This window comes from Akanthomyces muscarius, chromosome 1 (genome assembly GCF_028009165.1).
Source record: "Akanthomyces muscarius strain Ve6 chromosome 1, whole genome shotgun sequence".
In the NCBI taxonomy this organism is placed as follows: Eukaryota; Fungi; Ascomycota; class Sordariomycetes; order Hypocreales; family Cordycipitaceae; genus Akanthomyces; species Akanthomyces muscarius.
Window position 1 is genome coordinate 547,240 of NC_079241.1, and position 16,926 is coordinate 564,165.

The 16,926-nt window shown below is 54.0% G+C and overlaps 6 protein-coding genes across 6 annotated transcripts; 2 read left to right on the forward strand and 4 right to left on the reverse strand.

Moving 5' to 3' along the window:
• Positions 1 to 16: 16 nt before the first annotated feature.
• Positions 17 to 1,327, reverse strand: LMH87_005094 (uncharacterized protein; the record flags this gene model as incomplete). The annotated part of the gene is made up of 1 exon (XM_056202748.1): positions 17 to 1,327. One exon carries the CDS (start codon positions 1,325 to 1,327, stop codon positions 17 to 19), a length of 1,311 nt encoding a protein of 436 aa, XP_056058274.1.
• A 1,201-nt stretch (positions 1,328 to 2,528) lies between these two features.
• On the forward strand, positions 2,529 to 3,957 carry LMH87_005095 (uncharacterized protein; the record flags this gene model as incomplete). Its single annotated transcript, XM_056202750.1, has 2 exons — positions 2,529 to 3,765; positions 3,824 to 3,957. 2 exons carry the CDS (start codon positions 2,529 to 2,531, stop codon positions 3,955 to 3,957), a joined length of 1,371 nt encoding a protein of 456 aa, XP_056058275.1.
• Positions 3,958 to 4,291: 334 nt separating this feature from the next.
• LMH87_005096 (uncharacterized protein) lies at positions 4,292 to 5,603 on the reverse strand (the record flags this gene model as incomplete). The annotated part of the gene is made up of 2 exons (XM_056202751.1): positions 4,292 to 4,991; positions 5,080 to 5,603. The coding sequence occupies 2 exons, from the start codon at positions 5,601 to 5,603 to the stop codon at positions 4,292 to 4,294; spliced, it is 1,224 nt and encodes a 407-aa protein (XP_056058276.1).
• Positions 5,604 to 7,067: 1,464 nt separating this feature from the next.
• LMH87_005097 (uncharacterized protein) lies at positions 7,068 to 9,564 on the reverse strand (the record flags this gene model as incomplete). Its single annotated transcript, XM_056202752.1, has 2 exons — positions 7,068 to 8,261; positions 8,329 to 9,564. The coding sequence occupies 2 exons, from the start codon at positions 9,562 to 9,564 to the stop codon at positions 7,068 to 7,070; spliced, it is 2,430 nt and encodes an 809-aa protein (XP_056058277.1).
• Positions 9,565 to 10,066: 502 nt separating this feature from the next.
• Positions 10,067 to 13,323, reverse strand: LMH87_005098 (uncharacterized protein; the record flags this gene model as incomplete). The annotated part of the gene is made up of 3 exons (XM_056202753.1): positions 10,067 to 10,605; positions 10,661 to 13,112; positions 13,165 to 13,323. The coding sequence occupies 3 exons, from the start codon at positions 13,321 to 13,323 to the stop codon at positions 10,067 to 10,069; spliced, it is 3,150 nt and encodes a 1,049-aa protein (XP_056058278.1).
• A 1,407-nt stretch (positions 13,324 to 14,730) lies between these two features.
• LMH87_005099 (uncharacterized protein) lies at positions 14,731 to 16,434 on the forward strand (the record flags this gene model as incomplete). Its single annotated transcript, XM_056202754.1, has 4 exons — positions 14,731 to 14,753; positions 15,302 to 15,663; positions 15,715 to 15,826; positions 15,885 to 16,434. 4 exons carry the CDS (start codon positions 14,731 to 14,733, stop codon positions 16,432 to 16,434), a joined length of 1,047 nt encoding a protein of 348 aa, XP_056058279.1.
• Between the last annotated feature and the right edge of the window lie 492 nt (positions 16,435 to 16,926).

Here is a 16,926-nt window from a genome sequence, read left to right on the forward strand (position 1 = left end):
TTCTATATGGGATGCGTCATGATCTAAGTTCCGATGCTGCTTTGCGCAGGCGATTCATGACCGCAGCAGCAATGTCTAGTTCTCCGTCTATACCATCGACAAATATCGTGTCGGCGTCTCGGCTATCGAGCTCACGCAACGCAGCAAAGAGACCTTGCGCGATGCCTTTTGTGTCTTTGCCCAGGTTTATATCAAACAGCTCGCCGATTACGTGACCACTGGCACCAACAAGGTCGCCCGTATATACCTCATAGCCCGATTTGTCAACTTCCATCGCCACGGGCGACGCTTCGCGCCAATTCTGCACATGGAGGCCGGCAGCGGCTTTCCACCGTTGCGTTCGAATGACGCCAACCCTTCTCGCCGGTTTCTCATCACCATTCTGCGGATGGCCGTTTTGGGTCACATTGGCAGACTCAACATCCGCAGACACGATGCCGTCCGAAGCAGCGTTATACGACGCCTCGTACAATACGACGCGCGCCTTGGGGCTATAGTGCTTATACTTCATGCCTGGCGCTCGCGGGGCCGCCTTGCCCTCCTCGCTGTGGTCCTTGTACGCCCTGACAGCGTTTTCCCATCCGGGGCAGCTGCGTAGCTCCTCCATGCTGATGCCGCCGGGACGCAGCACAACCGGCGGATCGCAGAGCCCGTCCACAACGGTGCTCTCCACGCCGACTTGGCTGGGCCCACCGTCGAGGATCAGCTCGATCCGCCCGTCCAGGTCGTGTTTGACGTGATGCGCCGCCGTCGGGGACGGCTTCGTGGAAGCATTGGCGGATGGCGCCGCCAGCGGCACGCCCGCCAGCTTGATCAGCGACAGCGCCAGCGTCGAGGACGGCATGCGCACGCCAAAGGTCGGCAGGCCGGCCGTTACCTCGGGCGCCAGCTTCGAGGGCTGCGCGTTAGGCAGCAATATCGTCAGAGGGCCGGGCCAGAACTTGTCTATCAATGTCTTGTATTTCGCTGGGAGGGTGATCTCCTGCCCGTCTGCCGCGTTGCCCAGCAAGCTTCGTAGCATCTGCAAGTCGCAGACGTGAACGATGAGTGGGTTATCAGACGGGCGCCCTTTGGCCGAGTAAATTCCCTTGACGGCAGTGCTGCGTGTAGCATCAGCCCCGAGACCATATACAGTCTCCGTCGGAAAGGCTACCGGTGTATCATTGTTCTTGAGGTGCGCACCAGCCTTGGTGAGCGCTTCGATTGAGGGTCGCGATGAGTCGGCCGCGCTCACGCACCATTCTTCCAGCCGGTTGGGACCCTCGTGGTCGCGAAAGCGTCCTAATTCAGACTCCCGGGCGGGGACCCTGACGACGTGCGTCTGCATGGTGAGTGGCGTTTGGGCCAGGCGCGATCGCAGAGCAGTCGATATAAGTCGACGGGTCGCAGTGGTGATTGCCAGCGTGAACTTTGCTGCCCCTGTATTGCCTGGTGGTGCTGTCCCCTTGCTGTTTCTTCTCGTCGAAGCTTATTTCAGAAAGCGGCCAGTCCGTTTCAATGCCTCTTGGAAATTTCTATTCGATACTGAAAAGTTGATGAGTTGTCCGTCCGAGTGGTGAGTCAAACGAAAAATTTCAAGATGCGCCCGATCCGCTGTTCACCTTTTAGTGGGGCGGCCATGCCGCTGGTCGTTTGCCTATGTGACATCTATATCAGATCTTTTTTATTTTATATCTTTTCACAAAGATGCGACAATTTAAGATGAAGAAAACTGCCCACGCAATTTTGGAATCCTGCATCAACTTTCTGTTTTGTAACAGACCTTGCGAATTCCGAGGCTCAGCGCGATCTACCTGCATAACGAATCTGGTTCCTCCTCGATGAGCCAACCAGTCCAACGGTATGTCCTTATGAGACACGACAAAACTCGTGCCCGGGTCATATTACCCCTTGAACATTTATGCTTGTACAGAAGTCTGATCCCGCGAAGATTGCACGATGATGGCTACAGCCGACCAATCGATCCCGTGTGACGAGCGGGTCCAGAATCTTGCCGACAAGTCAGCCAGCGCCTGAGGAACTGTCTCGGCGTAGAACATGTCTCGGTTGACAGAATCTCGTCGGCTCAACGGTGTTCTCCACGGCGCGATACACAGCTACTCGTAAACCATCTGAACTCGATGGGAACGGAAGAAAGCCGGCAGTTTGGCGATCTACACCGTTTCCGTATGGTGCTCATGTCTGATGGTGATGGCGTGATGCTACCACCGCAACGTTGACCCACGAGGCGGCGTGGTCCGCGCCGGCAGCCCGGCAGTTGGCAAGCTTTACTGTCTGAACATTGGGAGCTGCAAGAGGATAGCTCTTTTTTTCAGACCCATTGGAACCTTGCGGCCAGTCTAGAGCCTCGGTTGCGACATGCCGGGGGTCCGGTGGGAGACGCGATGTCATGCTGTGGCGCAAGTATATATTGCCAGCCAGTACCCAAGATTGATTTACATCGATTCCTCTCAACTGAACGAGCTACTGCCACAGTATCGTGACATTCGTTGTAGGTGCTCTGACGTCAACCGACGCCCGGCTCAATCATGCATGCCACCTTTCTAGCGCTCCTGGCCGTCTGCGCTGCTAGCGGCTCTTGCGAAGCTCCCAATGTGGCACAGGATGCAGCAGCATTCGCACTTGCATACGGTTATCCTCTGCTCGCATTCGAGAAATTTGCGCGACCACAGATCCAAACTTCTGGCGTCAACCAAATACGTCACGCTCGGGCCCTGTCCACAGCAGCCAACACCAGCGTTGTGACCCCCAATGTCGACACGCTCTACTCGACCGCAATTCTCGATCTGAGCCACGATGCCGTCTCCATTGAGCCGGGCAAGAAAATCACGCAGGGCCAAGAGTCGTTCGACATTCCTAGCGAACAATTTGTCCTCTTTTCATTCTACGATCCGTTTGGCGACAACTTTGCCAACGCGGGAACCGGCCATCCGAACAATGGCAAGTCTTGGGTCGTGCGCCAGAAACCGGCCAATGTTTCCTCGTACGGAATCCAGTCGTCGGGTCAAGGACAGTATTTTGTCAACTCGCCCTCTGCATACACGATATTGCTCATTCGGTGGCTCGTGAATGCGACCAACTTGGATCTCGTTCATACTCTTCAGGACCAAATTCTCGTTACCAATACAAGCCAGGCCGCAGGGAATCAGTATCCCTGGCTATCGTCCATCCAAGGCGTCGACAAGTCCAAGTCGCCAGCGGCTAATGTGCTTGATCTTCTTGCGCAGTATGCGCCAGCATCCAATCCTACCATTGCCTCCGACACCGACACCGTCCGTCAGAAGCTTCGAGCCGCGGGCGTTCTGTCTGGCAACACCACTTCCGTTACCCTCCAGTCTGGCGTCAACATTGACAAGGCCAACCAGACAGCACTCGCCGCAGCTACATCTGCTACCTTGCACGCTACCGAATCTGTCGGGAACGGTTGGGGCACCATTCAGCTTAACAAAACCGGCAATTTCGGCACAGATTACAACCTCCGCGCCTCCATCGCTGCAGCGGGCTATCTCATGCTCACCGCGCCCGATGCTATATATCCCACCTGGCGCAATGCTAGTGACAAGAGCAACTCCAGCAGCAACATTATTTTATCCCAGGGCGAGGCCCTTCTATACACGTTCTCGGCGAAGCCTCCTCTGGCCCAGACGGGCTTTTGGAGCCTGACGCTGTATGACTCGGATAACTTCCTCGTTGCCAATGAGCGCAACGTATATGGTGTGGGCGATCGCTCTAACCTGACGTATGCAGACGGTACGCTGATATATGGTAATGCTTCGCCGTCAGACAAGCAGAAGCAGTTCCAGGTACTGATACAACCGGCAAGCGTGGCGCCTCCGACTAACTGGACGGCCAACTGGTTACCTGCACCAGAGGCAGGCTTGGGGTTCCATGTCGTGCTCCGGTGGTACGGGGCGGAAGGGAAGCTGCTTAGTGGCGGATATGAGTACCCGCGCGTAACAAGGGTTGAAGCCGTCACCAAGCAGACAAATGGAACAAATGGCGGAGGATCTAGACCAGGTGCTGGAACGTCAGGGGCGGATACGTTGAGCATGAACAGCCTTTCGCTTTTATTGGGGATTGCGTTGTTTCTGGGATACCGTTTGTAGATCAAGGCAAGCCAACCGAACATTGCCTGCTTTGGCAAAGCTGTGACGAAGCATACACTTTTACCCGCCAGAATAATAAAAAAGTTTTTTATTGAAATTACGCGATTAAATATTTCCCTGGCCGATGCTCAGATCTTGGCTCTCAGTAGCAAGACCACCTCACGTGTAGTACCTCAAATAGATTACTACCGCTGTTCGGGCACTGGTTTTCGGACCACGGGTTTCGTGGTATCGGCAGGTAGTTCCATGACATCCTCGTGCAGGCGAGGTAGCGGCATTGATCCGTACAGCTCCGATGTTCTACTTGCGCTAATTACACTTTGGCTGGGGGTGACGGAGCGGTCCGAAAGCACCGACACCCCGCGCTCATACGGGCTCTCCATTACGGTGGACTGTCTGGGGTCGGAGCCATCCATTTCCGCCTTGTCATCGTTTGCAGGCGCTTCAGACATCGCGGTGACGGCAGCATTGTCTGGATCTGCAGATGCACCAGCGATGTGGCGACGTGACCGACGACGACGAAGGAACATGAATACAGCCAAGCCCAAAAAAATAGCAAACAAGGGAACGCAGACTCCAATCGCCGCCTTTCCACCAGTTGAAAGGTCGCTGCTGGAGGAAACAGCGGTTTGTGATGAAGCAGTCTGGGAGGTAGAAGGGGTAGAAGAGGGTGTGGCCGTCGCGGGCTCGGTGCGCGGCTGGTCTTGGACCAGGACAATGCAAGGAGCGTCGGCGTATATGCTATCGGTGGAGGAGACAGCCGTGAACTCTTGGATGTCGGTTTTGTGCGAGGTGCAAAAAGAGTTTGCGTCTGCAGTTATAATACCACCCATCGAGGGTTGCGATATGCAATGATACGGGCGACTCTCGAAGCATGCGTAGCCACTAAACGAGTAGACGTCAGTCCAAATTCACTTCTAAAAGAAAATGCAAGTCTCCAGTCGACTTGCCGACGAGTCTCTGGTCTGCTTACCTTGGACAGCAGCCCACTGCCGTCTGTGTCGGTCCGAGAAGTTGGCCCATCATGCTCTCAAAGCCGGCGTTGGCAGTCACTCCAAGGGCAGTGCTGTCCGCGTCGTCGCTTGCCGCCGAGGTGGTGGACGACGACGCCAGCCTCGTGAATCCGCACGCAGACACATAGCCGGCCGGGCAGCTCGACGCCGGCGAAAGCACTGGGTATATGTTGTCGCTCGGCTCGGCGTTCTCGTTCAGGTTGTTGAAGGCCGCCGCGAAGCGCGGCGGGTAGCAGGACGGATCGAGCCCCCGCGACGACAGCGCATCGCATGCGTGGCCGTAGTCGAAGGTGATGATCCGGGCCGGTCCCTTGTAGTGTCCAACGTAGCCAACAGTCAGGGACGCGCAGCTGCTGGGCGGCGTAAATGTCGGGTTCAGCGATCCGAGGTTGGCCGTTGGATATCGCACATCTCTTTGCGCTATCCGAGTCGGCGATGAGGTTTCGCGCGCAAAACCGTCCGCGGTAACTGTCGCCCTTTGCATCTTTTCCGTCGTAAACTCGAGGCTCAAGCCAACCGACAGGTTTGTCTACTTCCTTCTTCTTTAATATGGTAATTTTTTTCTCTTTCCAAGGGGTTGGTAAAGGTTGTGCGCTCAGCTGCGTTGGGCCAACCAGCTGCACAACCTGTGGCTAACAGCGGACTGACACCACATGCAATACCCCAGCAAGACAAGGGTGCATGCACCTGGAGTGGGCTGCATACCGATTGTGTCATTTTAACGGGCGGGTTAAATTACGCGGTGGGATGGCAACCTCTTACAGTAACAGTGTGATGAATTGACTGTTCGAACAACACGGATAACTTCCTTGATCATCGCGCCTCCACGCAAGACTACGCGGGCCGACGCATCATCTATGGGCCTTTGATAGATTTGAAATCTGCCTTAATTAGTTTCAAATGGCCCAACGAACGACTCAATAGTAAAAGCAGAAAAAGCAACAAAAGGGGGTGGGGCTTCCTGCATGTAATGCTGGCTCTCATTTATACATGAATCCTACAGTGCGGGGCCAGGCTGAGAGTTGCACCAAGTCCTCTTCAAACGCCCATGAGCAATCAAGAGATTTTTTCTCGAAAGGGGGAGGGAGCTGAAATCCTCGATGAGAGTACCCATGTTCCCATGCCAATAGATTGCGACAGTTTCTTGCTTCCTCCATTGTATAGTCATACCGAAACACGATGCATTCAGACGTCCAATCATTGCGGGATTTTGACATCTATTTCTCGATGATTTTGTCGCAAAGGTTCAAAACATGTGCAGTTGTCCTCATGGGCATCGAATGCCGCTTAAGATGCCCGAAGAATCATCGAGGTCGATTGCGCTTTGCCAGACGACCAACATGCCATACCCTAGCATCATATCCAAGCTTCTTCTGCTGCCATTTATTTGACGAGTTTTGTTCATACCATTAAAATGTCCTGCATGACGTTCAAATGCTCAGGGGCATACATTACAATTTTCCATACAATGTGCATCTTGCCACGAGCACTCATGCCTCCGTCGGAACACTCACTCGCTGACAGAAGCCCGCAGAATGGAGTGTGCCTAGGATCAGGGGTGTATTCTTAGTATGCGGCGGGGAGCCAAGGCTCAATTCTTACCGAAGCGGAGATCGTGCCGCAGTGGAGTGATGGGAAGATTGTTAAGCTCCAAACAACATAGTCTCGAGAGACACCGGGTTGGTCTGAGCTGCGTATTTGCTGCTTTCTTATAGAGTATCTCTCGGATCTCGGGCGCAGAGATCGGTGGAAAAACTGTACTCAACCACTTCCAACTACACCGTCGTCGGTCGCCTGCCGACTCGTTCTCATAGATACGTTGGTGCAACTCATTCTCGAAATATATTGTCCAGAGTAGGAACCCATCCTCATCATATCATATTCTTTAATTTTGTCTACCATGACACAGATGCATATGCTTTTTAGTCTATATGCCAAACTTGGCCTGTTAGGCACGGCGCACAAGCGCCCTCGCCTTTTTCCTCTCGTCTTCCGTCAGCGTCCACTCGATGCCATCATCCCCATCGAGGGCCACCAGCTCCTCCCACTCCTCGTCCTCCATGTTGGCCACCATCATGAGCTGCGTCACCTTGCCAAACACCTCGCGGATGCCGTAGTGGCCTTTGGCGACGATGCCGACAATGGCGGAAAAGTCGCGCTCGATGCGGATCGCGCCGTACTCGCTCGTCTTACCCGAGTGGTTCAGGATCCTCTTCTCCAGCACCCGCGACAGGTATCTGGCCGTCGTGTCCGACAGGACGCTAAACGTGGCTGGCGTCATAATGCGGCCGATAGGCTTCATCAGCATGTCCCAGCCGCGCTCGAATCGGCGCGCCACCATCTCAATGACCTGCTCCGAGTCTTCTTCGTTTTGCTCCGCATACTCGGCGAGCTCTTGCTCCGTCATGGTGTAATCGGCGTCGCGGAATGTTTCAGCGAGAACCGGCCGCAGGCGGAGTTTGACGACTCGCTCAAATAAGACGTTGATTCCTTCACTGAGCAACTCGTTGGATTTTGCCAAAAAGTTCTTTTGTAGCTTGTGCAGCTGGTTCGCAACCATGACAGCATCTTTTTCAAAGGGGAAAGACTCTTTCAGTCCCTCGCCCGGAAGTGCAATATCCGGGTTGTCCTCGGAGAGTGATATACGGCCGTCAATAATCCTATTAAGATATTGGTTCGCCGTGTCCAAACTGTTGATGAGGACAATAAACTGAACAATCTTGTCTTCCGGTGGGAACCCGCCTTGTATGACGGGCTTCGGATATGTTTCATCACGCATCTTGCGTTGTATCATTCCGATGAAATCTGCCGACAGAATTCGCTCAATCGAGGGAATAACGTTTGATGCTACGTCTCTCTGCGATGTTGAGATGGACTTCTGTATCGTAGTATTCATGATGTACATTACATCATCAACGGCCAGAATAATGTACGGCGCCTCGCCTTGGATGGGCTTGTTCATTTTCAACGACAGCCCAGGCGGGTATTCGTCCAGCTGGAACGACTTTTCCACCGAGCGGCGAAAGTAGAAGCCTGTCATGACGTTGTATGGCGACACAAGGTTTCCCATTATCTTTTTGTATAGGTTGGATTTTATAATTACATCCGCAGTTGACAGCGGAGAGTCCTCAGAGTCAGGATCCTAACAAAGTATTAGCCATATGTCTGCGAGGCGCATCTTGCAGCTGATCTGTGACGGCAGTACTTACGACGCATTTTCCGGAGATGAATTTCGTATACAGCGACCATCGGCCGAGCATGACCGCGATCTCGCTCAGTAGCGCGTCCACTTCCTTCATATTAACACCTTCATCCTCGCTGGCGCGGCCGTTAGTTCCAGCACCAACCGCTGGCGAATTGATGCGCGGCGTGTTGCTTCGTGATTGCGGAGGCAGAAAGCTCTGCACGAGGAACGAGAACGGATAGCTCTTCACATCAGTGATTTTCCTGTCCAGACTGCACTCATCGGTCCACGTGTCAAGGATAATGCCACCCTGCACGTCTGCTTCCATCTGAAGTCTTTCAATGACACGAACCATTTTTCCTGTGCCATAGTGTCTCTCGACCAAGCCACCGTGACCTTCAACAATCTGCGCAATGTGCTCAAACAGCTTCGTGAGGGCATTGGCATAGAAGAAACCGTCCTTGCGCGTCTGGCCACCGACGCCGTCCTTGAGCGTCGTCCTAGCTGTCCCGGCCACACCCTGGCAAACATATCTTCCGTAGACGTCGAGGCCAACCTCAGTTCGTCCGATAAGGGGGAAAAGCTTGAAAAATCGGGTGACTTTGGTTCCGTCGCCGTCGGCGGCCGCCTTTTCGAACTCGCGGAGGAACAGCGTGCAGAGGCTCTCCTTGGCGTTTTCAAGAGTGGTCCACGGCGCGTCGGGAACTTCAACGCTGGGCACGATATCCGCAGCAAAGGGGCCCTTGACAATCTCTTCAGGCACATGGCTCGCCCTAGACAGGTACCCAGCGGCCGCTTCCCAGTCCTGCGGAGCGCCCATGGAGCCAACGACGCCGTGGACGCAGGCCTTGAGCTCTGCGACCTGTTCCACCACGCGCAGTGTATCTTCGACTCGGCTCTTTTCGAGATCCAGCTTCTTGACCTTGCTGCTCAAGTCGCCCGCCGTCTCCGCGGCGTTGGCCAGCATGTCGTTGCCAATGGAGCGCGTGGCAATGACCTGGGAGCCCAGCCCCGCGCGCAGCATATCCAGCCGGCCCAGGTCTCGCGAGAGGTCCGTCTGCGAGGCGATCAGGGTGTCGAGGCGTCGGGTGATGCCCGCTTCGCGGGCGTGCAGGGCGTCGAGAGCGGCTCGCACTTCGGCCAGCGTGGCGGCATTCTCGAGCCCCGCCGCGGCGGCGTGGTTGTGGTGGTGTTTCGCAAAGGCGGTCGTCGCATCGTCGCTATGAGCGCGATTGGCACCGCTGCGCATTAAGGCGGACATTGGCACAGGCGCGATTGATTTGAATCGCGCATCGCTGCCGAGCTGGCCCGTTCTGTGTCGTGTTGGAGGTGATAGGAGACTGGCTGAGGGGAGCTCTGGGCGTTGGTGTTCGGGCTTGTAGCAGCGGACCCATCTCTGGCTGAAGGGCTGCCCCTACCCTGAACCACAAGTAATTCTACAACTTTTCCTCAAGAAGCTTGGAATTTATACTGAAGGCTGATAAGTAAAACCAATCTAGTCAACTCACAAATTTCTTTTGCCTTCTGTATACTCAATTTGCACCACAAATATTGCGCGGTGACTCCGCAATTCTGGATGGCATGGCCGTCCAACCAGCTACAATTCTAGGAGAGTTTTGATTCTAGGTCACAGTTGGCACCGTAAGCAACGAACTGAATTTCGTACGTGGAACGAGATTTCTAGTTTTAAACAAGCTGAATTAATACCACCCATTGTTTGCGCCCGCAAATATGCAACAAGGTAAAATAGCTATGTCTTTTATCTATACAGCTTGGCTATAACCGCTGACCAAACGCCGTTGGCCGTACTTCAAATACTTTCTCAGCTCGTCAGCCCAAAAAACTGTGCTACAGAGAATCGTTAAACGGAAGAGATCGCCAAACGTCAGAGGCACTGTCTGGAACACCTCCTGGAGAGCTGGCAAATATATAACAAGAATCTGGCCCACAATGCTCAGAGACACGGCCCAGTTGAAGAGGTTGTTGGAGAATAGGCCAACTTCGCCGCGGAGAATAGACTTGCTTTCGGACCGGCAGCTCAAGGCGTTGAACATATCGAACAGAACGAAGCAGGTAAAGGTCATGGTCGTATCACGTCGCGTGACCTCGCCGTCGGCAAGCATCTCGTGGCTATATATCAACATGGTTCCAACCATGATGATGAAAGCGGATATGAATACGCGTGTTATGACACCGCGTGTCAGCACAGGATCATTTCGTTTACGAGGGGGCTTGTTCATGACATCTGGGTCAACAGCTTCCACGCCAAGAGATTGAGCGGGAGGACCATCCATGATGATGTCTAAGAATGCGGTTAGCAGCTGAGTTTATGTAGCGGTCAGTGATTTGCGACGTACTGATCCAGAGAATCTGCATTGGATTAAGCGGATTCTTGAAGCCGAGCAAGGTGCAGAGAAACACCAGCGACAACCCAGCAGCACTGGTGGAAAGCTGGAATCTTAGAAAGTTTTGAATGTTGTTAAAGATACCCTTGCCTTCCTCGATAGCGTGAAGAATGGTCGAGAAGTCGTCATCAGTGAGAATCATATCGGAAGCCTCCTTGGCGACATCAGTGCCATGGCGACCCATGGAAATGCCGATGTCGGCCTTCTTCAGCGCAGGCGCATCATTGACGCCGTCACCAGTCATGGCGACAATATCGCCGCGAGATTGCAGAGCACGAATGATCTTGAGCTTGTGATCGGGGGTCGTTCGAGCACAGATGGTGGTGTGCTGTATGGCATCCGCAAGGGCTTCATCAGACATTTTGTCGATGTCGTCGCCTAGCAGCACTGGCTTGACGGTAGTTTGTCCGGCGGCATACGAGCTGGCACTAGCGATATTCATACCCAGCTGCTTGCCAATAGCAAGAGCTGTCGCTTCCGCATCTCCAGTAATCATAATAACCCTGACACCTCCGCGCATCAATCGTCGAATGGATTTGCCGACACCAGGCCTAGGGGGATCGCTCATGCCAACAAGTCCAGCGAATGTCAGACCCTTAAAGGCGTCCTCCCCAGGAAGAATAGAAGGCGTTTCCGCCCCAGGCGTGCTGGCTCGTGTGTTAGATCTGCCAGAACGCGATACAGGCCCACTAGCAAAGGCGATCACGCGGAGGCCTTTTGAAGCCATCAACTCCGCAGCCTGAATTGCCTCTTGTCGGCGAGTGGTGTCGAGAACAATTTCTCGGCCATCTTTGTCAAGGTATGTATCGCAAGCTGCAATAACCTTTTCAATGGATCCTTTCATGTAAGCGTATTCCTTCTCATTACCGATAATAACGCCCATCCACTTCCTCTCAGAGTTGAATGGGATGTCGTTTACACGAGCTCCGGAAGATTCACGGGCATCATGCTCCTTGAATCTGTCCAGGAGATCCATCATGGCGACATCGGTAGGCGGACCGACCCATCTTGTGAACGAGGGAGAGTCACCTCTACCCCCCAAAGTCGACGACATAACAGCCAGGGATGGGACGGCACCTTCTGTATGGCTATGCGAAAGTCGTGCATCGTTGGCAATGTTGGCAATGCGCATTATTCTAGAGGCAGCCTGCGAGGGGCTCGATTCCATGGCTTCGGCTTCTTCCTCAACATTGATGACGTCTCGGCCAAAATGCCACATCTCAGCTATCGTCATGTGGTTGGTCGTGAGAGTGCCCGTCTTATCGGTGCAGACGACATTTACGGACCCGAGCGTCTCGACCTTGGGCATGCGGCGCACAATGGCATTGTGTTTTGCCATGCGGTGTACGCCGAGAGCGAGCGTGACAGTGACGATGATGGGCAGACCTTCAGGAATGGCGGCAACAGCCAAGGAAATGGAAATGGTAAAGATTTCCAAGAATTTCTTGCCCTGCAGAAAACCGACGAGAGAGATGAGGCCGATGACAACAAAGGACGCCTTGCTGAGCTGTGAGCCCAGATCATCCATAGAAAGCTGCAAAGGCGAACGAGGGCTTTCAGTTCCAGACACACTTGTTGCAATAGCACCGAATTGAGTGGCTCCACCAGTCGCGAAAACGATGCCCTGGCCGTGGCCAGACTTGACCAGGGTTCCCATGTAGGCAATATTTTCCATGCTGGCGCTGGAGTTGGGCGCGAGCGTAGAGCGGGACGCTTCGTTGTCAAATTGGGGCATAACGTGGCGACGCTTCGCTTCAGTGCCGAGTCGAACAGGATCAGTTTCACCAGTAAGATTAGAAGCGTCAATTGTGAGATCCGCGGCCTTGATGACACGAATGTCGGCTGGAATGCGATCGCCAGTGGTGAACAAAACCAAGTCGCCCGGCACCAGCTGAGAGGCCATGACCTTGGAAGAAGTGGCATCTAGAACGGTGTCTTCCGGAGTTCTGGTGCCAGGATCCCCAATATCTTGAGCATTTGTGATGTTGGAGGGCAGCGCAGGGCCTCTCGGAGCGGAAGGCTTGTGAGGCGAGCCGCGCAGAAGGTGAGCGTGATTCGGGACCAAATGATTCAGTGCTTCAATGGATTTCTCAGATCTGTATTCTTGTATGAAGCCAACGCTGACAACAATAGTAACAGCGACGGTAATGCTAACTGCATCATCGGTATTGCCCAGGAGCAGCGATGCGCCTGCAGACACCAGCAGCATCACAATGAGGGGCTCCTGGAATTGCTTGAGAAAGCGCAGCCAGAGAGGCTCAGGGTCCTCATGGGGAATCTCGTTGGGACCATGGCTGCCGAGTCTGGTGAGGCCTTCGTTCGGGGTAAGACCGTGAGTCAATGACGTTCGTAGGCGGGCGGCGGCTTCGCTTGGTGTCATGAACGAGAACTCGTCTGCGACACTCTATGACGGAAATTAGATGAGCACACAAAATGAAGCAGGGTAGAATATTTACACGAGCATGCGCCGACGTTGTTCGGTTATGGCGCGGTCGCGATGGTGGCTGATCGTACTCGGGGCCATCAGCGCCTGGGCCAGTGATTGTTGGCGTTGACGAGGTGGGTAGCAGAGGGCCATTGTCTGCACGACCTCGTTCGGACCATGGAATTGACATGGTTGCAGTCGGCGCTATACGGCGAGAGGGGAGTTGCGGGAGCGTCAATCGCTGTGCTTCAGACCTCGCGATGTCATGGGAGCTGATGCACGACGTGTCTTTAAACGGAGCTCAAAGCGCAGACAAGACGAAGCGAGGGCGCGCTGCGAGAGCCCTCTGTGCCTCTCGTAGTCGAAATGAACGAGAAATAGTGCAAAGCGCACGCACGAACGGGGTCTGGACGAGAAAGCAGACAAAGACGCCGATGATGGAAAAAAGATGCGCAGTAGCTTTACAAAGGAGTAGTCGCAAAGACTGGCTGAATGCATAATAATAATCCAAGGAACAGGCCAGCTAGGCTGTCCCTTTTTGGTGGGGCCGCAGGGAGCAACAGGGGCGGGCGGCTGTAAGGCACTACTAAGCCGAGCTGGGACCGCACAAGACGAAATATGTGGTGGACGAGGTGTTGAGGAAGGACTAAAAAGCAAATAGGAGCATTCGCTCTGTATATAGATATTGTATAACGTTGTAATTCATCGTCTTGAGTGCACAACTTGCTGCTCGGGAATAAACTGTCGTGTACCAGTACCTTACCAGTATGCAGGGGCCTCAATTACTCTGGGGTACAAAGCGCCCACCACAAACTTGGTTCTGATGTGGTCAAAGGCCTTTAGGGGAAAGCAATCAACCAAAGGAGAGCACCGCAATTCACAAAAAGACGCCCGAAAATCCGTCAAAGACCAGTACAACACTATCAGTAGGCAGATCGGGGTCCACGGTAATCAAGATGCACGACGTACAGAGTAGTACCAGTACGAGGTCTGGGATAGGCACGACGGGGGAAGAGACGCTAGGCCGTTTGGGGACCCGGACAATTGTTGCTTCCTGTAGCCGCTGGACCTACAGGCGATGCAGACACCCAAACACAACTCAAGAGCCCCCCTGCCTCAGCTGCGGCAAAGGCCCAGTGTTGCAGCTCAGAGGGCGGAGGCCGCTACAAACAGCTACCTATCTATAAACAGCGCCACCCGGGGCCGAGCAGCTCCATGGAAGCACCTTGCTCCCATTCAGGAGACCCTAACTGGCAGCCCACTTATCCCAGACGCCCAGGACTCGTCGTCGTTGCGTGAGAGGAACCTCCAGCCCTGAACTGCAAACGCTACATCTCAGCCTCTCGCTTCTTCTGCTCGCCACATCACCACCGCCGGACGTCTCTCCTCCTCGTTGCGTCTTCCCTGCTCTTGTTCGTCAGGGTAGCATCGCGCTCTCGTCTCAGCCAGGGCCCCCAGCAAGCCTGCTCTACTAGCACTCCCTTTCAGACTCGTTCCAGGCGCCAAATCCCGTGACAAGGCGACACTCATCTGCCCCTCCTTTGGGCAGCATCTGAGCACCTGCATTCCGCTCCACCAGCTGTTTCTCCTATTCATCATGTCCAATCTATTCTCTGGGATGTAAGTATTCCTGACTACTGTTTTTGTGTTATTATCCAGGTCTTGCTTGGCTTTCCTACCCGACCATGACCCGATTGCATTGGTGTTGCCAGCCCCTGTTCTGCTGCCTCCATGTCGGAGCCGCCAAAGTACCATATCGCCCTAGCGGTGAGGGGCCACTGCTCCGCGCTCCGTGGAACTACCTGATGCCATTGCGCTCCAACTCCGAGGGAACCTTTGGATGCCGGCGTTGCAAGAAGCAGGCATGTGTCGTTGCCACTGTTCAACAGCTTGCGGAGAATGCGCTGCGCTGGATATGCTGTCAAAGCTTCCTCTAAGGTACACTCTGATGTACCATGTGCGCAGCGCACGACAGCTTGCTACGTTACTGCTTTGGCCCTCACAGCCATGTGCAGCTTCTGGATAGCGCAAACATTGTCGAAGCTATAACGCAGTGCCAAGTGGCACCGGCGTGCTATGCCCTGTCCTGGTTGCGCATCGCAACCCATTGGCTGCCACCTTTGTCTGGCGCACCTGGCGAACCCGATATGCTAACCAAGCGTCTCCAGCAACGCCCGTTTCCGAGGCGGATCAAACAAGTCCCCCGGTCCTCCTCAGAAGAGCCCAACCCCCTCCACCGGCCAGCTGCCCCTCTCCGATTCTCAGTCACAAGGAAGCCAGTCGTCAGCCAGCCTCGCCCCGAAGGTACCTCCGCTGCCAAACTCGCCGTCACTCGCCCAGACCATCGGCATGGACGAGAACAACGGTAGCATCCCGAGCGGTGATGAGATTATCAACTCGTACCACCTTCCGAAGCCGCTGCCGCTATGGCTCAACGCCAACTGCACAAAACACATTGTCAAGGGCAACTTTATGACCCTGAGTGCTAGACCGAAGACGGTTGAGCAAGGAGAATGGATTGCTCACCAGGGTAAGCGCTCGCCCATTGTAGAGGCAGCGCGCAAAGCTAACGGGCCTGTAGTTGTTGAGCACTACCGAAACCTTTGGAATTTTGTCCGCGTCGTCCACGAGAAAGAAGACACTGGTCTTTCGATCTGCAACTCCACAACATGCCCCCGTACCTCTGCCGGAACGTAAGAATGCACTTACCACCTTTGGCGATCTTGGGTAGCCACTGACTGTTGCTCACAGTAACCACTCGTTCACTTGGCTCAATAGAGACCGTGAACCCGTCGAGCTACCCGCGTACGAATACATGACTTTAATGCAGCGATGGATTTCCGGCAAGATCGACGACCCGGCCATCTTCCCTACCGACCCATCCGGCGTCTCGTACTCTCACAACCCTGCGATTACTACAACACCGCTGTCGCAGCTATCCAACCCTGGCGAAAAGGAGTGGTTTGGCAAGCGATCCGGATTCCCTGACAAGTTTCTGGAGGTTTCCCAAATGATCTTTCGTCAAATGTTCCGCGTATACGCCCATCTGTACTGGGCGCATTTCACGGAGCCATTCTATCATCTGAATCTAGAGAAGCAACTCAACAGTTGTTTCTCTCACTTTATCCTTACCGCTACAGCACTCGACATGCTGGGCCCCAACGAGCTGGAGCCCATGCAGCCTCTTGTCGACCTTTGGGCAGCCAACGGCACTTTCCCACCCGAGTCCAAGGCTTACGAGTACGCCAACCTTCGCGCTGGTGAGCGTCTTCTGCAACTGGCCGGCATGGCCCAGCAGTAGATACATGATATAAACCATCCGAGGCACCACATATCTATGCCGCATCCTATTTACCATCATACTTGTGCATTCACGTCGCATTAGTTTTGTCATGCATACGGCTTTGCAGCCACCTGCCGTGAAGTTTTGCAAGAGGGAGTTTGAATTTACAGAACACGATGTTTTGTCATTACTGAAGAAAAGGGAAATGTATGGCGCCGGTGTCAATTAGAAGAGGATCAAGGCTCTGAGTTTTTGGGTCATCCTTGGTTAGCAAACAGTCTTTTGATAGTCATGTTATATCGACTGTTGCCACGACTTTCACAAGGATGTGTGATTCTCCCCGCAGTATCTGCATGCGCATAACACTTGCGACATGTCTCGGAATGCCGTGATAGTGTTACATGATGTATCCATCCTTTTGTCGCATCTCCAAGGGAAGGAGAGTATTACCGGACACAGCAAGCTGCAGGTGGCTTGCTGTTTCAGACACAATCACCGCCTTGCAGAATG